Below are 16784 nucleotides of genomic sequence, written 5' to 3'. Positions count from 1 at the left end.
TTTTATATAACCTAACCTCTTGCCATCTAGTCGATTTCGACTCGCAGCGACCCTACAGGATAGGGTAGAACTGCCCCATAGGGTTTCCAAGGAATGCCTGGTGTATTCGAACTGCCAACCTTTTGGGTAGCAGCTGTAGCTCTTAACCGCTACGCCACCAGGGCTTCCAAACCCAACCCAACCTGTTGCCATTGAGTCGATTCCAACTCACAGCGACCCTACAGAACAGGGTAAAACTGCCCCCATAGGGTTTCCAAGGAGCACCTGGAGCAGCTGGTGCAGCTGAACTGCCGACCTTTTGGTTAACAGCCGAACTCTTAACCACTGCGCCACCAAGGCTCTAGGTTTTATACAGCTCGTGTTATCTGGCCCGTCAGACTGAAGAGGCAATAAACGTTAACAATCCCATGGAGGCTGCCCTCTCGCCACTAACTCCTCCCACTTTGGCCTTTGGCCGGACGCATGCGCTCTGAGGTTTCCCTGCTGGGTTTCCCTTTTCCGTTCTCTTCTCGGCCCATCTTGAGCCCCGCGTCTTTTCCGGCTTTGACTCCGCCCCTATGCCTGTAGGACCCCACCTCCCGTCGGTAGGACCCCGCCTCTCGAAGCATTTCCGGTTTGGGTTCCTTCTGCTGCTGGTGCGGCTGTGACGGGTGCCGAAGAGATGCCTGCGCGCAGCCGCCACCGCCCCCGCCTCCATTACAGCTCCCCGCCCAGGGCTCCGCCCCCGCCGCTGGAGAGCTTTCACTCCGGCGAGGCCCGTCGGGCGCCGGAGTCCGACGGCGTCTCGGACGCCGGCTCGGAGGTGGGGCCGGGGAGCCGGGCTCCGACCGCGGGGGTGAGTGGGAGCTGAGGAGAGGGGAGTTTGGGGTGGGCCTCTGCAGCCATGGGTGCGTGGAGAGCAGGCATGGAGCCACGGCTGCTGCCAAGGGACTGGGATCCGGAAAGGGCACGGGGGGACGGTTGGGGGAGCCTGTGGAATCAGCTGTAGAATGGAATCTGAGGGGAATGGAGGTTGTGGAGCCGAGGGGCCTGAGGGCGTGACGATGACCAGAGGCTGAGGTTACGGTAAATAGAGGCTGAGGGGCGAGAGGAAGTGGAAGATTGAAGGATGTGTGGCCTAGAAGAGGCAAGAGGTTAGAGGCTTTTGAAGGCAGGATGGTGAGGGGAGAAGATCGAAAAGGTCCCACGGTGTGGAACCGGAGGAAGAGATGCTCTGGGGTTTGGCAGTGGGGGTGAGGGTTCGGAGGAGCAGGGCCAGGGTGGGTGTTAACCTCATGGCGATGGAGAGGGAACGGGGCAGGGACTGACGGTGCTCTGGGCTGTCTAGATACCTCACCAGGGTGGGGGTGGTGGCAATGGAGGGCAGAATTTAGGTTTGACTGGAGAGGCTAGGGGCTATTGGGTGGGGAGTTGTCTGGCCTAAAGGGTTGAGTGAAGCACTGAAAATGAGAAATGTGATCAAGAAAGAAAAGAAGCCCTTGGGGATCTAATTTAGGGCTTTGGCATTTTCACAGGTGTCTTTCAAAGATCACTGGAGTAGTGTTCTTGGATTTTAGGGCTTTCTGGTATGTGGACAGTGGATCTTTTCCCGAATCTGGGGTTGGAGGGGCGGTGTTGATCACTGATTTGCTGAAGGATTAGAGGAAGTAGCGGAAAGGAAGTGATGTTCGGACAAGGTATTTATTTTATTCTGAAAATAAAGATTTCTTCTAATAGTAGCAGTGTAGTTTTTCTTTTTCATGTTTTTTTTGGGGGGGGTACTTGTTTCTTAAATTAGTTTATTTTAAATACCAGACAAATTATAGATCTTAAAAAAAAAGATGTAATACATTACCTTTAAGCTTCAAAAATTAAAGTGGTAACAAAACTTTGGACACTTGAATGTTACAGATGCTCAGTATTGATTGGTTCCACTTTGACAGCTCGAGGTGACACATGTATTTACCACAGTTTAAAAATATGGTCAGTGCAAGTTGCTGGGTTAAGAAGGCACATAAAACTAGATGTGGAATCACCACAGTTCAAGGGCCTAACAGATCTACCTCTCACAGATAACTCAAGTTATCTCTTGAAAATTTGACTAGGATTTTTTGACAGATATGCAGGGCCAATATTCAAATGCAGTTTTACAGATAGTGTATGAATAATATTTTTAGTAAAGTGATCTAGAAAAATAAGGATAGAGCATGCTTGTTGTTGACAGCTAACAGAACTGGGACAGATGCTTTTTATAGAAAACAAAGTACCAAAAACATAATTGTGCCAGAAAAATAATGATTGCAGTGTCTGTATTCACTTCAGTAGAAATAAAATTAATTTCCTCTTTTATGTTGTTTTGACTTTAGCCTCATGTTTCTTATATTGTTTTTCTATTTATCTGATTGCAAAGTTGTTGGCCATTTCAAAACACTTATTTTCTACTGTAAGCTGATATCTATTGTTTAAAGTTCATGAGATGGTAATTTGCTGATTGCAACAAGCTTTTAAATTACCTTATGTGTATAGACTGTCATCCCTTCAAATGCTAAGTGGACTAGTAATTATTTCTTTGAAGCTATTAGATGGAATTGTATAATTTATGTATTAGCATGCCTAATAGTTATTTTATTTTTTGTTTCCCTTTGACGGTTCTCACAGCCACTCAGTTTTAAAGGAAATCACTTTTATGTTAGAGCAATTTCTTTAAGGCTAAAAAGATCTATATTACTCCAGAACAGCCTTTATGACCGCAATGACAGAAGATGCAGGCGTATTTAGATAAATTAATTTTTATTTCAGTGGTACTCTCCTCATTCTGCAAAGACTGTTATTCACATTGTACAACTGCTTGTAAACATTTTTATTTTGCTTATCATTAGATCCTGGATGCTTCTTCAGATCTTTGCCACAGCTGATTTAAAGATATTTTCATGGCTTTTCTGATAATTAAAATTTGAACATTGTTTTTGAGAAACTATTGCATTAGATGTTCTAATGAATTATTATTATTACTATTTTTGTTTTGTCTTTGGCCATAATAGCTAGCTATTCTTTCAATGTTTTTAATTCCAGGCCTGGTATAACATATGGTGTTGATAGTTGAACGTAATTAGCATGGCTTTTAACTCGGATGGAAATCTTTCCTGTCTTCAGATTTTACCTCCTTCATTCTTCATGAGATGGCGTATTGTTAATGAAGGTTGAATTCACTTTTACATTTAAAACTTCTATAGCTTTGATACTTTTTGGGCATCAAGTTGACTTCTGTAAGATATGAATGCAACTGCATTATTTTGCTAAATTACCTATGAAGTTGTTTTGAAAGATTATGGTATTTGGTGGAAAATACAGTATGAGCTAATTGTAATTCTTCTACTGGATTTAGGTTACAAAGGGAGACTACACCAACTCATGCTCAGATTAAATATTTTATTTTTTGCAAAGATTGGGAGGGGACCTAATTGTTTTCACTTTTCTCTTACGTATTCGTATGTTTGCAGATAAAACCCAAAAACCAAACCCACTGCCATCAAGTCAATTCCAACTCATAGTGACCCTGTAGGACAGAGTAGAACTGCCCAGTAAGGTTTCCAAGGCTATAAATCTTCACAGAAGCTGACTGACACATTTTTCTCCTGTGGAGTGGCTGGTGGGTTCAAACTGCTGACTTTTCGGTTAGCGGGCAAGTACTTAATCACTGTGCCACCAGGGCTCCTCATGTTTGCAAATAAGGTTGTGTTAATTGTTTACAAAATGCTTTGTCTTTACTTTTTGTTTGCATGTGGCTTTTGGAACTCTTGAAACTTTTTGGGGGGGTTTAATTTTTGTTTTGTTTCTCTTCTCTAAGGGTATGTTGTAACACATTGAGGGGTAATAGGGCAAACACAGAAAGAGCACTTGACAAAGGTGTCATCATGACAGTGATTGTTTTTGTCTTGTGCTTTTCTTGGCCTTGGGAAATCAGGAGGTTAACTAAAAATAGGAGCACATGGGCCAGGCACACTTGGAGGACAAATAAGTGTTTACATGTTGTCTCTGTCACTGCCTGGTAATTTGCCATCTGAAAGTGTAGATCTGGATTTGTGACAGACCTGTGATGTGAATATGCCCACACCCTCTTCTCCCATATATGCAGTACCATCATCACCAAATCTTAAACTTAATGTTCTGGTTGAGTTTAGTGATATAACAACTTGCATATTTAAATGCTCTGTTACTTCACTTTCTACTGGGTCCTCCCACTAATATAATCACGTACATAATGTAACATAATGTTTGTTATTTTGGCTCTTGCTTAGGGTGATGGAAACCAGGAGAACTTAGTTATAATAGCTTCACCACAAACAGTGTTTCACCATACAACATTGTTTTATGATATGTACTACAGAAGAGTCATCATGGTGATCCCATGTGTTACAGAGTAGAACTGTTTCATGGGCTTGGCTGTAATCTCTACCAAAGCAGACCATTAGATCTTTCTTCTGTGGCACTGCTGAGTGGATTCAAACAGCTGACCTTTAGGTTAGTAGTCAGAATTGACTTGACAGCAGTGGGTTTGGATGTTTTTGGCATATTCTGTAAGAGTGTTATTGCGTGGCAGTTTGTCTTGAGTTTTTATGGTGGGCTTAATTAGGTTTATGAATTGTGGCAGAGAACAAGAGAGGTGATAATGTAAGTATCTATTATCTTGACACACTGGTGCCGCTATAACAGAAATACCACAAGTGGATGACTTTAACAAAGAGAAGTTTATTCTCTCGCAGTCCCATAGGCTACAAGTACAAATTCAGGGCATCAGCTCCAGGGGAAGGCTTTCTCCGTCGGCTCTGGAGGAAGGTCTGTGTCATCAATCTTCTCTTGGTCTGGGAGCTTCTCTGTGCAGGAACCTCAGGTCCAAAGGACACGCTCTGCTCCCAGCACTGCTTTCTTTGTGGTATGAGGTTCCCATGTGTCTCTGCTCGCTTCTCTCTTTTGTATCTCAAAAGAGACTGGCTTAAGACACTATCTAGTCTTGTAGACCTCATCAGTATAACTGCTTCTAGTCCATTTTATTATATCATAGTGATAAGAGTTTACAACACATAGGGCAATCACATCAGACGATAAAATGGTAGACAGTTATATGATACTGGGAATCATGACCTAGCCAAGTTGACAGATACTTTTGGGGGACAAAATTCAATCCCTGACACACACTTTTTCTGGTCTCTTGAAATTCTTGACTGATAAATTCTAGTAGGAGATGAGAACCATGGGTTCTGCTGATTTAGGGTCTTCTTGTAGGTTAAACCATGTCCCGCTGAGTTATTGGAAATGCCTGCAAATTTTTTTTACAGTTTGGAACTTCGAGATTAAATTAAATTGATGTCAGGTTTATCAGTATAATATTGGCATCAAAGTCATAGATTGTCAAAACCATGCATTAAAATTTGGGTCTGAATCCAGTATTGTAATGGGGTTTGAAGTCTTGAGCCAGTTTCTCATTTTTCATTATGTTGATTTGATTTTGGTATGTAGCATATTTAAAAATAAAGATATTAAACATCTAGCCTGCCCAAATATATTGTAGTGATTGAGTAAGACTTAGAATTTTACATATTTGACTTCTGTACTGGTTTGTTCTGACATGCAGCCATGTCAAGAACCTTTTACTAAACTTACCACTAAATTTTGATGGTTATATAAAAATTAATTTTTGTTATAACGAGGATGTAAACTAAATAGTGATACCTGTCTGATTCTTACTCATTAAGCTGGGACATTTCTGGATGTGGTATAGAATTAGCTGCAACTTGCAGTAAGAGGCTTAAAGACAAATTGGAGCCATAAAAAGTTTGTGATGTTTGGTATAAGTGACAATTTTTTTGAATAGCATATAAGAGTGCATGGTCAGGGCAACAAAAAATGCCCTAAAACTGAAGGGCAGCCAAAAGAATGATGATGTAACTGAGGAGGCACTTTAATTTCTTCAAATATGCTGCCCCAAATTCTGCTGCTCAGAAGTGGCCAGAAATGGGACATAAGAAGACAGTAGAAAATCACTGCTAGAGAGTTTCAAAAATAAAATGGTTCAGGGTCTTTGAAATTGTTCCTTGCCCTGAGTTTTGTAATTATAGCAGATTTCATAGATGTTTTGGAAACAATGCCCTGTGCTTACTAAGAAAAAGTAAAATATTTTTTGATATATGTAAGGAGAAAATAGTTGTTTTTTGTTTGCTCATGGAAAAGGTTTCCATTTAGGAGTAAGAATAAAAAATGGGTTGAGTAAAAAGCTGGATAGACCCAAGTACTATAAACTGCAAAACTATTGATCACAAAGTTTGGCCATAAATGCCCAAAGTAATTCTTGTTTTCTTACATTGAAGTTTAGGCTTTTTGCTTTCATAAGAATTGCTTTTATGTTCTGGTTTATGGATCTGTAAACTAGTGTAATTTGTCTCTGTTGTGTACATATTAGATAAGCATTATTAGGTAAAATTGGATTTAGGCCTATTTTAGCATGAATGCAGCTATAATGTATAGTTGTCCTAAGAAAAATATTAACACTAACTTGTTATAATTTTTTTATCTGTTCCCTCCTTTTTGCCTTGGGATATGGATTTATCTTTTAGGTTTTTTATATCCCTTGGAAACAATACCTACAATTTTTTTACAAATAGGTAATAACTTACAGAAACAGCATACTTTGTATTTATGAATCAAGTTTCATCAGTTCTAAATTCCTCTATGGGCATTTAAATATATGACTTTCAAAGACAACCACAGAATTTAGAGATAAAGGACAATTGTTTCAGACAGCTCTACTCTAGTATTTTGGAGTATTGAAAATACACACACACACACAGACACACACACACACACACACACACACACACAGTCAAGCCATCACTCAATCAAGTGAAACTACAAGAAAAATCCAGCATATTTAAATCACTATACCTACCATCTGAATATGGACATTGGTTCTATAAAGTTAAACAGAGAGTAAAGGTTTCGTTTTGTTGGTACGTCTTGTGCATTCTAAATGTTGCCTATTGATAAATTAGAAGCCATTTTAGTCTCTTGAGTGTTGGTATAATTAACCCCAGTGGAATAGTTTATGTCTTTCTAGTTATTGGTGCCTGTCACTTTGGGAAGTTTCCCATTTCCTTCCCAAATTGCTAAAGGACATATGTGCTTTTAGGTGTCAACAATAATCAGTTGCATCAACCTATGACATACTTGTTGAGAGTTGTGTGCCCCTGTCGAAATACTTTTACTTAGTTAAATGTGATATTAAATAATGTAAGAATTATGTGAGGAACATGATGAAATATAGTATTCTGCATTGGCTAACTGGAATCACTTTTGTCTTGTTATTTTATTCCTCAGTTTGTTAGTTGATTACATTGTTGTTTTGCTGTGATTAGATCTTGAGCAAAACTTTTATAAGATTTAATCAATTATTTTCATATATTCATATTTATTTTGCATTAACCCAAAGATTCAAGAGTTAGGAGTTTATCTTGCCTAATGGATTTGACTGTTGATAGATGACTGTCTTGATGATTTAATTTCAGACCTAGGGCAGCATTGTGTAGCAGAAAGAGTTGATGATGACGGCAGTACTTGCTTCATTAACTGAGCACTTTGTATTTTCCCGGCATTGTTGTAAATGCATTACATGTATTATTCCATGTAATCCTCACAACAAGCCTATGAAGTAGGAACTAGTATTCTCCCCCATTTTACAGATAAGGACACTGAGACCTAAGGAGGTTGATCATATAGCTCTAAGTGGTAAATTCAGTATTTGAACCTAGGTAGTCTGATTCCAGGGCCAGCAGTCTTCATTACTATGCTTTCTGGGTTTGATATCAGATTCTGTTGCAAAAAAGCTGTCTGAAACGGTTTTAACTCTGTCCTTAGTTTCTTCAGCTGAAGTTGAAGAAATTGTACAAGATGTCTCAGGTCACTTCCAATTCTAACATAGTAAGAATTCTGTCATTTTGATTTACAAAACATGATGTGTTTAATGGTTTCAGATTGAAGTACTTTCTGTTCATAATCAGTTGATCTCTTAAAGTATAAAGATTAAGTCATTTTTCAAAGTCACACTGTTAATGGGTGATGGAGCTGGATCTATGATCAAGTCTTGTCTTGGACATCTTGGTCTTCCTGGTTGCCTTGCAATTTCTTACCTTCTATTTAATGTGTGTATGTATACATGGGTTAATAATTGATTTTAATTGAGTTTTTTAAGTTTCAATCCCTGTCTATTTAAGTGATGTTCTTCAAAAGGTGAGAAATAATATTGTTTTCATTTTCTTAAAAAAAAAACAAAAAAACTTTGCCCTCTGATGAGCAAATATTAGATGCTTATTGTATAAAACAAAGAAATTTTAGAAATATTTAATGTAGAGAGTGAAAGAGTCCACCTAAGGAATAACTATTAATAGTTTGATCTCTCATGTATTTAAAATGTGTATACATATATTTTTAAGGATGTTCTACTCTTTTTTTAATTTTTAAAACTTCTAATTTTGAAATAACTATATATCACAGGAAGTTGCAAAGATAGTTCAGAAAGGTCCCATGTACCCTTCATTCAGTTTCCCAAAATGGTTATATTTTATATAATCATAGTACAGTATCAAAGCCAGGAAATTGGCATTAGTTTGATTTATGTGTATATAGTTCCACGTCATTTTATCATGTATAGAGTTGTGTAACCATTGTCACAATCAAGATACAGAACTATTTCATCACTACGAAGATTTCCGTCATCTTACCCTTTTATAGCTTACCACCATCACCCCCCACACACACACACACACACACACACACACACATCTCTAATCCCAGCAACCACTAATCTATATGATTTTGTCATTTTGAGAATTTATATAAATGGAATCAGACAGCCTGTGACTTGTGAGGTTAGCTTTTTTTCACTCAGCATAATGTGCTTGAGACTCATACAAGTTATTGTGTATATCAATGATTTGTTCCTTTTAACTGCTGAGTCGTATTCCATGGTATGTATATACCACAGTTTATTCACGTATTATGGGATATTTTGATTTTTTACAGGTTTTAGCTATTACAAGTAATGCTGCTATGAACATCTGTATATAGGCTTTTGTGTAAACATAGTTTTCATTTCTCTGGGATAAATGCCCAGGAGTATAATTGCTGGATCATATGGTAAGTATATGTTTAGTTTTTTAAGAAACTGACAAGCAATTTAGCGGAGGATAGTTGAAAAATAGTGCTGGAACTACTGGATATCCATAGGCAAAAAAAAAAACTTTGACCAAATCTTACACCTTATATAAAAATCAATAAATGTAAAACTACAAAACTTGTCAATGATATCATAGGAAGAAATCCTCAAGGCTTAGGGCTTAGTGAAGAATTCTTAAATACCCAAAAGCACAATCCATTAAAAAAAAAATCGATAAATTGGACTTCATCAGAATTGAAAACTCTGCAGAAGACTCTGTGAAGAGAACACAGAGACAACCTACAGAGAAAATATTTTCAAACCAATATTTGCTATTTTCCAGCATGGCAGTACAATTTTACAGCTTTGTATGAGAGATCCAGTTTCTCTGTATCCTCGCCAGCATTTTTTATTGTCACTTTTTTTTTTTTAGCTATTCTAATAGATGTATGGGGCCAGTGGCAATTCAGCAGTCGCATTCTTACCATCTCACAAATCTCAAAAACCTAGGTTTGATTCCTGGGCAGTGCACCTCAATCTCAGCCAGCATGCATTGTCAGTGGAGCTTGAGTGTTGCGATAATGCTGAATAGGTTTCAGCAAAGTGTCCAACTAAGACAGACTGGGAAGAAAGGCCTGGTGATCTACTTCTGAAAAATTAGCCAGTGGAAGTCCTATGGATCACAATGGTCCAATCCCGTTGTGCTTGGGGTTGTCATGAGTTGGAATCTGGCTCAACAGCAGCTAACAACAACACACTAGGTGTATAGTGATACCCTGTCATAGTCTTAATTTGCATTTCCCTGTCAGTTCGCTGTACTTTGCTGGCGTGCATGTTGTTGTGATTCTGGAAGCTATGCCACTGGTATTTCAAATACCTGCAGGGTCACCCATGGTCACAGGTTTCAGTGGAGAGCTTCAAGACTAGGAAGAAAGGCCTGGTGATCTACTTCCAACAGTTAGCCAATGAAAACCAAATATTGTCCAATATAGTGTTGGAAGATGAGCCCCCTAGGTTGGAAGACACTACACAGCAGCCACTACAGTGGACTCAGACTTACCAATGATCATGAAGATGGCACAGGACTGGGCGGTGTTTCATTATGTTATATTAAGATTGCCATGAGGTAGAGCTAACTCAGTGGCAACTAACAACAGCAATGTTGAACATCTTTTCATGTGCTTATTTGCCGTTTGTATATCCTCTTTGATGATATGCTTCTTCATGTCTTTGCACATTGTGTAATTAGGTTTTTGTTTTTTACTGTTGAGCTTTGGAGTTCTTTATATATTGTAGATATGAGTCCTTTCTCAGGTATGTGTTTTGCAAATATTTTCGCCTAGTCTGTAGGCTGTCTTTGTGTTCTCTTCACAGGGTCTTCTGCAGTTTTAAAATTTCAATGACGTCTAATTTATGGATTTTTGTTTATTTTATTTAATGAATTGTGCTTTTAAGTGTCATGTCTAAGAATTCTTTACCAAACCCTCCTGTGTTATTGTTTACAAGTTTTGTAGTTTTACATTTAAATCTATGATCCGCTTTGAATTGATTTTTGTCTAAGGTGTGAGATTTGGTCAAGGTTTATTTCTTTGCCTATGGATATCCAGTTGTTCCAGCACTACTTTTCAACTAACTTCCACTGAATTGCTTTTGCACCTTTGTTAAAAATCAGTTGGCTGTACTTCTATGGGGGCTATTTCTGGGTTCTTTGTTCTGTTCCATGGATCTCTGTGTCCGCAGTTCTACCAGTACTGCATAGTCTTAATTGCTGCAGCTATATAATAAGTCCTGAGATTAGGTTGAGTGATTTGGCCCACTTTATTCTTGTTCAGAATTGTTTTAGCTACTTTAGTTCCTTGGCCTTTTTATGTAAATTTTAGAATAATCTTGTGTATATCTGCAAAAAAAAAAAAAATGTTGGCAGTATTTTGATAGGAATAATGTTAAGCCTGTATATCAATTTGGGGGGAGTTGACATCTGTACTTTTTTTTTTTTTTAATTTTGTTTTTGTTGAGAATATACATAGCAAAACATATTCCAGTTCAACAGTTTATACATGTACCAGTTAGTAACATTGATAACATTCTTCAAATTGTGTAACCATTCTCACCCTCCTTTTCTGAGTTGTTCCTCTCGCATTAACATAAATTCACTCTCCCCTAAGGTTCCTATCTAATCTTTCAAGTTACTGTTGTCAATTTGATGCCATATAGATAGTTCTTAAAAAAGCATAATGCTCAAGGCAGACACTTTTTACTAGTTAAGCTAAACTGTTGTTCGGTTTTAAGAAGACTTCAGGAGATATTTTTGGTTTAAGGTTTAAAGATTACTGCTGGGTGGTAGTTTCAGGGGTTTATCCAACCTCCCTGGCTCCAGGAAGTCTGGAGTCCATGAGAATTGGAAATTCTCTTCTCTGTTTCCCCTTTTTGATCAGGATTCGTCTATGAAGTCTTTGATCAAAATGTTCAGTAATGATAGCTGGGCACCATCCAGTTCTTCTGTTCTCATGGCAAATGACGCATTTGTTCATGGAGGCAATTAGTGTACTATTTTTGAGTCTGCCAATCCATAAACATGGAATATCTCCTCCATTTATTTAGGCTGCCTTTGATTTCTTTTATCAGGGTTTCATAATTATACAGATTCTGTATGTGTTTTGTAAGATATACACCAAAGTATTTTTTTAACAGTTGTAAATGATATTATGTTTTTAATTTCAGTGTCCGTGTTCATTGCTAGTAGATAGAAAAACAGTTGATTTTGTATGTTAATTTTGTGCCCTGTGAGTTTGCTGAACTCATAGTTCTCGGAGTTGTTTTTTTGTTTATTTTTTTAATAAATTTCTTGGGGTTTTCCACTTAGAGTAGATAGGGAATATTTTTTTTTCTTCATTTCCAATATGTTTGCCTTTTATTTCTTTACTTGCCTTATTGAGCTGGTTAGAACTTTCAGTACTATGTTGAATAGCATTGTTGAGGGTGGACGTCTGTCTTAGTTATCTAGTCTGCTATAACCAACACCACAAGTGGATGAATTTAACAAACAAAAGTTTATTCTCTCACAGTCTAGAAGGCTAGAGGTCCGAATTCAGGTCATCACGTCTCTGTCAGTTCTGGGGGAAGGTCCATGTCGCCAGTTTTCCCCGGTCTTGGAGCTTCTTAGTGCAGGGACCCTGGGTCCTGGCGCTTCTTGGTGGTATGAGGTCCCCATCTCTCTGCTGCTTCTCTTTCCTTTTATCTCTTGTAAGATAAAAGGTGATACAGGCCACACCCCACAGAAACTCCCCTTACATCACATTGGATCAGGGCTGTGACCTGAATAAGGGTGTTACATCTCACCCTAATCCTCTTTAACATAACCTAATCTTGCCTCATTAACCACAGGCAGAGATTAGGATTTACAACACATAGGAAAATGATACCAGATCACAAAAGAGAGGGCAACCACACAATACTGGGAATCATGCCCTAGCCAAGTTGACACACATTTTTGGGGGACGCGATTCAATTCATAACAATGTCCTTGCCTTGTTCCTGATCTTAGAGGGAAAGCATTCATTCTTTCACCATTAAATATGTTAGTATGTTTTTTATAGATGTTCTGTCTCAAATTGAGAATTTCCTTTGTGTACCTAGTTTTCTGACAGGGTTTATCATGAATAGGTGTTGAAATTTTTCAAATCCTTTTTCTGTTTCAATTTATATGATCATGTGGTTTTTCTTCTTTTGCTTGTTAACACGGTAGGTTACATTGATTATTGTCTAATATTGACCCAGCCTCATATCCCTAGAATAAACCTCACTTGAGCATGGTGTGTAATTTTTTTTCTATATTGCTGAATTCTAATTGCTAATATTTTGTTAGGGTTTTTTTTTTTTTTTTTTGCATCTGTATTCATGAAGGATATTTGTGTGTAGTTTTCTTTTTTTTGCACTGTCCTTGTCTGGTTTTGGTATCAGGATAATACAAGCTTCATAAAGTGAATTAGGAAGTGTTTCTTCCTCTTTTATTTTCTGGAAGAGATTGTGTAGAATCGGTGTTAATTCTCCTTTTTTAAAATTTTATTTATTTTGTTGTTGTTGAGAATATACACAGCAAAACATACACCAGTTCAACAATTTCTACATGTATAATTCAGTGACTTTGATTACATTCTTCGAGTTGTGCAACCATTCTCACCCGCCTTTTCTGAGTTGTTTCTCCTTGATTAACATAAACTCACTGCCCCCTAAACTTCCTATCTAATCTTTCGAGTTGCTGTTGTCAGTTTGATGCCACATAGGTATTTCTTAAAAAAGATGATGCTCAAGGCAGACTTTTTTTTTTTTTTTTTAAACTAGTTAAGCTAAACTATTGTTTGGTTTTAAAAAGACTTCAGGGGATACTTTTGGTTTAAGGTTTAACAATTATGTCAGGGCAGTGGTTTCAGGGGCTTATCCAGCCTTCGTGGTTCCAGAAAGTCAGGAGTCCATGATAATTGGAAATTCTCTTCTGCATTTCCTCCTTTTGATAAGGATTCTTCTATAGAATCTTTGATCAAAATGTTCAGTAGTGGTAGCTGGGCACCATCCAGTTCTTCTGCTCTTATGGCAAAGGAGGCAGTTGTTCATGGAGGCAATTTGCCACACATTCCATTTTCTCCTCCTGTTCCTGACTCTCCTTCTTCCTCTGTTGCTCCAGGTGAATAGAGACTAATTGCTTTGTCTTGGATGGCCACTTGCAAGCTTTTAAGACCCCAGGCACTACGCAGCAAACTAGGATGTAGAACAGGAGTACTAAACATGTTATTAGGCAAATCAACTGGGATGTCCTCTGAAACCATGACCCTAAACTTCCAAACTAAGAAACTAAATTCCATGAGGTGATTGGTTGTATGTAAGCAGCCTCAGCAGCTACTGTTTTTTTTGTTTTTTTGGGGGTTGTTGTAAATATATCTATCACACAGCTTTTGCCAATGCAACTTTTTACAGGTGTACTACTTATTAATAGCACTTACAATAATTGGCTGTGCAGCCCTACCCTTAATGAATGTGATTCTTGCATCACTGTAAACGGAAACTCGGTACTCCATAAGCAATAACTCCCTTTCTCACCAGTTAACCAGTCATAAACTTTGGTCCCTATACATTTGCCTGTTCTTGTCTTTTTATATAAGCTATCTCATTCAACAGTTATCTTTTGTGATTGATTTATTTCATCCAGCATAATATCTTCAAGCTCCATCCACATTATAACATGCATCAAGACTTTATTTTTCCTACTGGCTGAGTAGTATTCCATTGTATCTGTGTACCACTTTATCGTTTCATCTGTTGATGGTCATTTACTTTGCTTTCACCTCTTGGCTATTGTGAGTAGTGCTGCAGTGAACATTGGCGTACAAGTCTCTGAGTCTCTGCTTTCAAGTCTTTTGAGTATCTACCTAGGAATGGTATTGCTGGGTCATATGGTAGTTCTATTTTTAGTTTTTTGAGGAACCGCCACACTGTTTTCCACAATGGCTGTACCATTTTGCATTCATAACTAGCAATGGATGAGTGTTCCAATTTTTCCACATCCTTGCCAACATTTGTTATTTTTTTGTTTATCTTAGCCATCCTAAAAAAACAAAACAAACAGAAAAACCAAACTCAACACCGTTGAGTTGATTCTGCCTCATAGTGACCCTATAGGACAGAGTAGAACTGCCCCTACAGGGTTTCCAAGGAGAGGCTGGTGGATTTGAATTGCCAGCCTTTTGGTTAGCAGCCAAGCTCTTAACCACTGCGCCACCAGGGCTCCTAACCGTCCTAGTGGGAGTGCAGTGGTATCTCATTGTGGTTTTGGTTTGCATCTCTCTGATGGCTAATGACATTGAGCATCTTTTCATGTGTTTGATGGCTATTTGATTGTCCTCTTTGGTGAAATGTCAATTGAAGTCCTTTGCCCATTTTATAATTGGGTTATTTGTCTTTTTTTGTTTTTCACTAATGGCAGCTGAGCACCATCCATGTTGTTAAGTTGTTGAAGTTTTGTATCTATTTTGGTTATTTGATCTTTACTGGATATATGGTTTCCTAAGATGTTCTCCCAGTCAGTAGCTTGTCTTCACTTTTTTGGTAAAATCTTTTGAAAAACAAAAGTTTTTCATTTTTATGACCCACTACTGCTGTCGAGTCAATTCCATCCTTGAGTTTTTGTTTGTGTCTTTAAGTCGAAGGTGTGTCTCTTGTAAGCAGCATATAGACGGATCGTGTGTTTTTATCCATTCTGTCACTCTCTGTCTCTTTATTGGTGCATTTAGTCCATTTACATTCAGCGTAATTATTGATAGGTATGCGTTTAGTGCTGTCATTTTGATGTCTTTTGTGTTGTTGACAGTTTCTTTATTCCACTTAATTTTCTGTGCCAAGTAGTTTTTCTTTTCATATTTTTCATTGTTGTTAATTTTGTATTTGTTGAGTCTTTTTGTTTTTTATTTTCATGTGTAGGATTGTTAGTTTCCTTTGTGGTTACCTAAATATTTACCCCTATTTTTCTAAGTTTAAACCAGTCTTTTATTTTTTTATATCACCTTGACTTCCTCTCCATATGAAAGATCTATGACTACATTTTTTAGTCCCTCTTTTTTGTTTTAATGTTGTCATCTTTTACATATTGATGTCTCTGTTTCCCTATTTTCAGCATTTTAGATTTTATTTTCATGAATTCCCTATCTGGGTTTATTTCTGGTTGCTGTGTTCTGTGTTCTAGTCTTGGGTTGTTATCTGATGTTACTGATTTTCTAACCGGAGGACTCCCTTTAGTATTCCTTGTGATTTTGGTTTGGTTTTTGCAAATTCCCTAAACTTCTGTTTATCTGGAAATGCCCTAATTTCACCATCATATTTGAGAGGTAGTTTTACTGGATATATAATTCTTGGCTGGCAGTTTTTTTCCTTCAAGGCTTTATATATGTCATCCCATTGCCTTCTTGCCTGTATGGTTTCTGCTGAGAAGTCCGAGCTTATTCTTATTGACTCTCCTTTGTAGGTGACTTTTCGTTTATCCCTAGCTGCTCTTAAAATTCTCTCTTTATCTTTGATTTTGGCAAATTTGATTATAATATGTCTTGGTGACTTTCTTTTGGGATCTACCTTGTGTGGGGTTCAGTGAGCATCTTGGATAGATAATCTTCTCATCTTTCATGGTATCATGGAAGTTTTCTGCCAAAAAATCTTCAACAGTTCTCTGTATTTTCTGGTATCCCTCCTGTTCTGGTACTCCAGTCACTCATAGGTTATTTCTCTTGATAGAGTCCCACATAGTTCTTAGGGTTTCTTCATTTTTTAAAATTCTTTTATCTGATTTTTTCTCAGATAAGTTGGTGTCGAGTGCTTTATCTTCAGTCTCACTAATTCTGACTTCCGTTGCCTCAATTCTGCTTCTGTGACTTTCTGTTTAGTTGTCTAATTCTGAAATTTTTATTGTTCATCTTCTGGATTTCTGTTTGCTGTCTCTCTATGGATTCTTGCAGCCTGTTGAATTTGTGATTGTGCTCTTCTGTAATCTTCTTAAGTTCCTCTATTGTTTTGTCTTTGTGTTCCTTGGCTTGTTCTGCATTTTGCAAGATCTCCTTCC

The 16784-nt window shown here is 37.9% G+C and overlaps 1 protein-coding gene across 5 annotated transcripts in view; it reads left to right on the top strand.

Annotated features, from left to right (window-relative positions):
* Positions 1–656: 656 nt before the first annotated feature.
* Positions 657–16784, top strand: part of SAMD8 (sterile alpha motif domain containing 8) — a 61772-nt gene continuing 45644 nt past the window's right edge. For 2 of the 5 annotated variants that reach the window (XM_023737660.1, XM_004383198.3), the window contains exon 1: positions 811–835. Coding sequence is in view for 2 of the 5 variants with exons in the window: in XM_023737664.1 (XP_023593432.1) it covers positions 662–835 (174 nt within the window). In the remaining 3 variants the exon portion in view is untranslated. Of the gene's footprint in view, positions 836–1472; positions 1677–16784 lie in introns of those variants that run through there. The other 3 variants (XM_023737664.1, XM_023737663.1, XM_023737661.1) reach the window with 3 other exon arrangements.

Source organism: Trichechus manatus, unplaced genomic scaffold, assembly GCF_000243295.1.
Source record: "Trichechus manatus latirostris isolate Lorelei unplaced genomic scaffold, TriManLat1.0 scaffold00106, whole genome shotgun sequence".
NCBI classification, from domain to species: domain Eukaryota; kingdom Metazoa; phylum Chordata; class Mammalia; order Sirenia; family Trichechidae; genus Trichechus; species Trichechus manatus.
Note: the sequence above shows the minus strand (reverse complement) of the source record. Positions and strands in the feature narration are given on the sequence as shown.